At 40.6% G+C, this 5745-nt stretch overlaps 1 protein-coding gene across 1 annotated transcript; it reads left to right on the top strand.

Moving 5' to 3' along the window:
- The first annotated feature begins 1310 nt into the window (after positions 1-1310).
- LOC148036218 (expansin-A10-like) lies at positions 1311-3416 on the top strand. The gene is made up of 3 exons (XM_087678215.1): positions 1311-1649; positions 1784-2108; positions 2268-3416. The coding sequence occupies exons 1-3, from the start codon at positions 1394-1396 to the stop codon at positions 2572-2574; spliced, it is 888 nt and encodes a 295-aa protein (XP_087534341.1). The 5' UTR covers positions 1311-1393; the 3' UTR covers positions 2575-3416.
- The last annotated feature ends 2329 nt before the right edge of the window (positions 3417-5745 follow it).

Below are 5745 nucleotides of genomic sequence, written 5' to 3'. Positions count from 1 at the left end.
ACTTTTGTTGTTTTGATTCTTTTGACTCTTAATCATTTTCCTATGTTAAACTTATTTTTCCCTTGCTTGCTTCTATCTTTTGAATAAAAATCTTTCAATTTGTTTTTAGATCATGCTTGCTTTTGTAAAATGTACTTGAACTTTTTTGTTTATAATGTTGGTTGTATTTCATTATGTTCTCTTTTATGTTAGTTTTTTTTTTCTTTTTGTATCATGATTGCTTTTAATAAAAAGTGTTTTGACTTTTTCTAAACTTTTTTATTTTTTGTTTTGCTTAAGTTTTTTTTTTCTTTTTTATCATGATTGCTTTTTATAAATTGTGTTTGACTTTTTTAAAACTTTTTTATTTTTTGTTTTGCTTATATTTTATTATGTTATCTTTTATGCTAGTTTTGTTTTTCTTTTTGTTTATTCTATGCTTTTAATAGTTAACTTCTTTTCTTTTTGGGTTTCTATTTTTTTTTAACGTTCTCTTTATCTTTGTGCCTTTAATGTGTATACTTCTCTGAGGCCATATGGAATAGACCCACTAAGAGACATAGAAACAACTTGCATACATTTGTTTTTATCTATTTAAATTTTAGATATGTAATGTAGATCAAGTTACTAATGATAATAAGGGTTTTCATTTCTAAGGTATAAGAGAAGTAATTGAACAAATTCCAAGGAAAACTTTGAGATAAAAACCCTTTCAAATAATAGAAAAAAAATGATTATCTTTTTATTAAAGATTTAAAAAGGAATTTGACCGATTCAATTTGTAAAATCAAGGGAATTGGGCCGATTCGATTTAGAATGTAAAGGTTTTGTAAGGTTCAAATTTTATGAAACCGCCTTAGGTTAAGAGAAGAAGGATCTATGTTAGGCTCAAATTTTTTTTTTTCCCGAACACTGCCAGCTGGGGTTGGGGCAAGCGCACAGTCACAACTGACAAAATCATCCATCCCTCTAACAGCTGCCCTGCGCGACATTCAATGCGGTACATAGTGCATACATTAATATCGGAAACTTGTGGCGGTCGCTGGTTTGGACTAATTTGGCTGGGCAAGAGCAGAACGTGCTGTGTCGGGCCAGCGACAACGATAGGGCAATGGTAGAGGCTACAGGTTGCAGCGAGTATTAGGTAATGGTAAATTTGTCAGAAAATCAGCTCGACAGAGTGGGGCCGCCTCTTAGACTCTCGCGCCCACATGCACCGTCTCAGTATGACACATCTCATCCGTGTTACCTAACCTTGCTAGGACGGAGGGCCCAGCTGCTTTAGCTCTTTCGGCTGTATGATCGGTGAGCCAACGAACTATATAATTTACCCCCGCAGGTTCAAGTAGGCAGAGGGAAGCAGCAATCTGTAGTCTTAAATCTTCTTTCTCCTCTCTCGATTGACGCCTGCAACATGGCTGCGCCAGCTGCCATTCCATCCTCTTCCACGATCACCTATTCTGCGGGACAGCAGCTGCAGCCCGTTATTTGTAAGGCAATGATCGGAGGCATAGCAGTCTTGTTGTATCTGGCCACAGCTAATCTAGGTATGAATGTATGCATAGTGCCAGTGAGTGCATCCTACTACGGCGGCGGGGCGTCCAAAGAGAGCGGCTGGAGCAACGCTCACGCCACCTTCTACGGCGGAAGCGACGCCTCGGGCACAATGGGTACGTTGGTGTCTCCATCCTAATCGTGAAAGAGAGGCCGCATGCCTCGTGGGAGCCGCTTTTTGACTACGGATAATAAGTGATTGCTCGGCTTGCTGATGTTAATACTATTGTCGGTGATCGTGACACTGCAGGCGGCGCTTGCGGCTACGGCGACCTCTACTCCTCCGGCTACGGCACCAACACGGCGGCCTTGAGCACGGCGCTCTTCAACGGCGGACTGAGCTGCGGTGCCTGCTTCGAGATCAAATGCGATGCCCAGGCGGACCCCAAATGGTGCCTTGGTGGATCATCGTCCGTGGTGGTCACGGCCACCAATTTCTGCCCGCCCAACCCAGCGCAGTCCAACACCGACGGCGGATGGTGCAATCCCCCTCTCCAGCACTTCGACATGGCACAGCCGGCCTTCGAGAAGATCGGGGTCTATAAGGGAGGCATCGTGCCGGTGCTCTACAGAAGGTACCTACAGCGCCATTCCTGTCTCTATCTAGCAATAATTCTGTACATTTTCTGCTCGGCGCTAACTGTCGTAAAATCGCTTCACCGTGGTCGTCATCATCATCATCGGCACACATATATATGTATATGTAAGTTAAGTTGTTGAATGATACGTTTCAGGGTGCCCTGCGAGAAGAGAGGCGGCATTCACTTTACTCTCAATGGCCACGCCTACTTCAACCTCGTCCTCATTACCAACGTGGGAGGCGCGGGCGACATCGGCGCGGTGTCCATCAAGGGCTCCCGCACCGGGTGGCAGCCCATGACGCGCAACTGGGGCCAGAACTGGCAGAGCAACGCCAACCTGGGCGGCCAGAGCCTGTCCTTCCAGGTCACCACCAGCGACGGCCGCACCCTCACCTCCTACGACGCCGCGCCCGCCAACTGGCAGTTCGGACAGACCTTCTCTGGCGAGCAGTTCGACTGATCGACACCTCGGTCGTCGTCTTGCGGCGGCTGCCAGCCACTGCCTACTTGTGATTAGCTTTTCAATAGTCTCGTAGTCTCGTAGTCCATCAGGTATCCCGCAGGCAGAAACAGCTCCAATGAAGCCGTTACTCCATTAGTGAGCTGCTGTACTGACCGCGGTACCGCCCCAGCGCAATATTCTTCAGCTACTTCCATCCTTGACGTCTCTGGCCTACTGCAAGAATATCCAGTCACGTCATGGTTTGCGTGCCGAAGGTCGATTAGACTCTGCCTATATACTAGTGTACAAACGACTACTTGATCCGTCTCCGTGTCGGCATGAGCGTGCCTGCCCAGCTGATCGTAGTTAGCGTCCTTCATCCTCAGAAATCGCCTTTCCTCTCGATTCCTCTAGGCCGCAGCTGACAAATCAGGACCCTAAGCATACAAATTTTTAAGTAGGCTCAGGGGTCCTGGGATCAGCTCGCCTAGAGCCATTCTTCATCCTCCTCTGGGATCGGCTGCACTTCGCCTCTTGATACTGCCGTTGCAATGCTAGTCACAGCTAGGGGCCCGGGGCCTTTACAGACAAAAAACACAAAGTTTTCCATAATCTAAGAAGCTGCAAAACCAGCTTTTCATTACAAAGTTACGGATACACTCTTGCTCCTCGTTTGGAGTCCTCTTTTTCGCTCCCCCAATTATGAAACAGGAATCAGCATCCCTTTTTCTTTAAATTTTTTTTAAAGACAAGGTCTCTCTCCTTTTAAACTTTTAAAGAGAAGTGTATGGTTTTTTCATGTATATTCCACATGCTTTGCGAATACACTACCACAAGCATGGTATTTCCACACTTTGAAATTTTATACATTGTTCCATTTCCTACCATCATCTTTGAATTTAGAAACATCAAATTTAGTATGCATGTTCTCGCATCAGTAAGTCATGTCACAAGATCTACGCCTTCTTTGTTCAAAAGCACTTCAGACTTAACGAGTAGGCTTGCGCTGAATACTCTTACATCAACGAAACCTAGGTCTCGCTATTCATTCAAATTTGGAAATTCAATGTCCATTACAATTGAAGAACTCTGTAAAACAACAAACTTGTCTGCATATAATCATCACAAACAACACGTATAAATCACCTTTGAAGTATTTTCTTTCCCACATGCATTGTTGCATACTTTTAAAATAAAGAATGCAAAATCATGTTACCCTTAAAAGTTAGAGCATTAAGTAGAAGGTGGATGCCTCACTTATTAAAGTGCAATCCACACTTCCAATTATGTCTACATCCTTCACAGGACTAGTCTCTCTTTTTACGTGTCTCTTTCCACTTGCTTTCATCATATATGTGCATACACAAATTCCAATTTACACATCTACTCCATGTCATCTATATCTGTGTCTTATTTTCCCCATGCAACCATCTAGTGTTATCACATCCATAGCTATATTCACCTCTTTTTCTCACATGTTTTGAGGAGTTTCTTGTAATGAATATAGCATTCAATAACTTAAAATAGGTACCTTAATTAGATTTATTTCAAATTGAAAATTGCTAGAGCAACATCATGAGATCCAAAAGGAACATAATAACAATCAAAAGACTACCAATTTTGATTTATTTCAAATTTAAAAAAAAGGAAATTCAAACGGAAAAGAAAACCAATCAAAACAATACATGGAGATTAGAACTTAAATTTCCAAGTCCATCTCCACTCTTGTTTATACATTCTCCTTCACTAGTTACAACACACGTGTGTGTGTGTGTGTGTGTGTGTGTGTGTGTGTGTTTGTTTGTTTAGAGAGAGAGAGAGAGAGAGAGAGAGAGAGAGATGCCCATAGTCCCATAAATACCTCTTCTTGCCATGGGATAAACCAACAAATAGTCCACGGGGGCATAGAAAAAGTAGTAGTAGAAACCACATATGATCTAGCCATCCACAACATCAACATCTTGCTTAACATAAGTAGTATCCATTAGTAACATTTTTTCTAACATTTGCACTCTTAATCCTTAGTTAGCTAGACCATTGATACCTTCCACCTCAATGCGATGACATTGTTATGCATTTTCACAAAACTTAAAAATTTCCCAAGTCGAAATTAGGTAGCTAGGTTTTGAGACCCTATATAAATGTGTGCTTGTTACTTTCATGTTTTTATAGTTCGATAAAACTCGAGCTCTTGATAGCCTAGGAGTTCATCTCTCCTTTTTGCTTTGATTTTCATCATGCGTTTGACTTTGTGAATTGGGATTGGAATTTATATACATGTTAACATGGAGCTTTTCCTTTTCTTTATTTCTCTTTCTTGTTTTCTTGTTGTTTTAAACACAAGGTCTCTCTCCTATATGTCTCTATTTATAGTATACTAGAGTTCCATGACTCATGTTGCTAGATTCTAAGGTGAATGAATGTTTCAAGATCATGTGCTATGGTCAAATGTACATTTCCTTATACCAAAATGATAATTAATTCTTCCATATGCACATGTATAATCATAAATCTATCATTCATGCCATTAATTTGTTTATTGTTAAAGACAAGATGGATGTAAGCTAGGATATAGAAAAAGAAAATTTAAAGAACATGAAACCAATCCTTTTCATCATAATCCGATGTAAGCATTGCACCCATATGCAATCACAATACATCTTAGAGTGTTTTTAGGTATGCATCTCCCTTCAAAGGTACTTTGTGTATGCCTTTCTTTACTCTAAGAAACCATAGCCCCATTCTATTATGCCCACATAATACATTATTAATTTATTGGCCATAATTAATTTTAATTCCTTTGATACACTAACATAACATAATACTAAGGGTACTTCAGGCAATATGGACTGTTTTGTGCTTATATATATGTATATACATATTTACACACACATACACATATATATAGGTGCATAAGGTGCATAAATACACCCATGCATTTTTCTTCCCAACTCTCACAACATTAAAGACCTTGTACTTTTGAATGCATATGTAGTTAGACTCCACATGCACGTATGCATACACTCTAATCTGTACTCTCCTTTGAGATTGTATGTAAGATTAAGATCATTCCTTTCTCAAAGAACATATTAACGCTAGTCATCTAGTAAATAAGACACTTTTGTGGCAATTTGGAATCTCTACAAAAAATTTCATTTCTCATCAATGAGAAATTTTAAGAACACGTGG

This window comes from Lygodium microphyllum, chromosome 5 (genome assembly GCF_053477565.2).
Source record: "Lygodium microphyllum isolate KBCC chromosome 5, Lygodium_microphyllum_v1.1.10, whole genome shotgun sequence".
NCBI classification, from domain to species: domain Eukaryota; kingdom Viridiplantae; phylum Streptophyta; class Polypodiopsida; order Schizaeales; family Lygodiaceae; genus Lygodium; species Lygodium microphyllum.
Note: the sequence above shows the minus strand (reverse complement) of the source record. Positions and strands in the feature narration are given on the sequence as shown.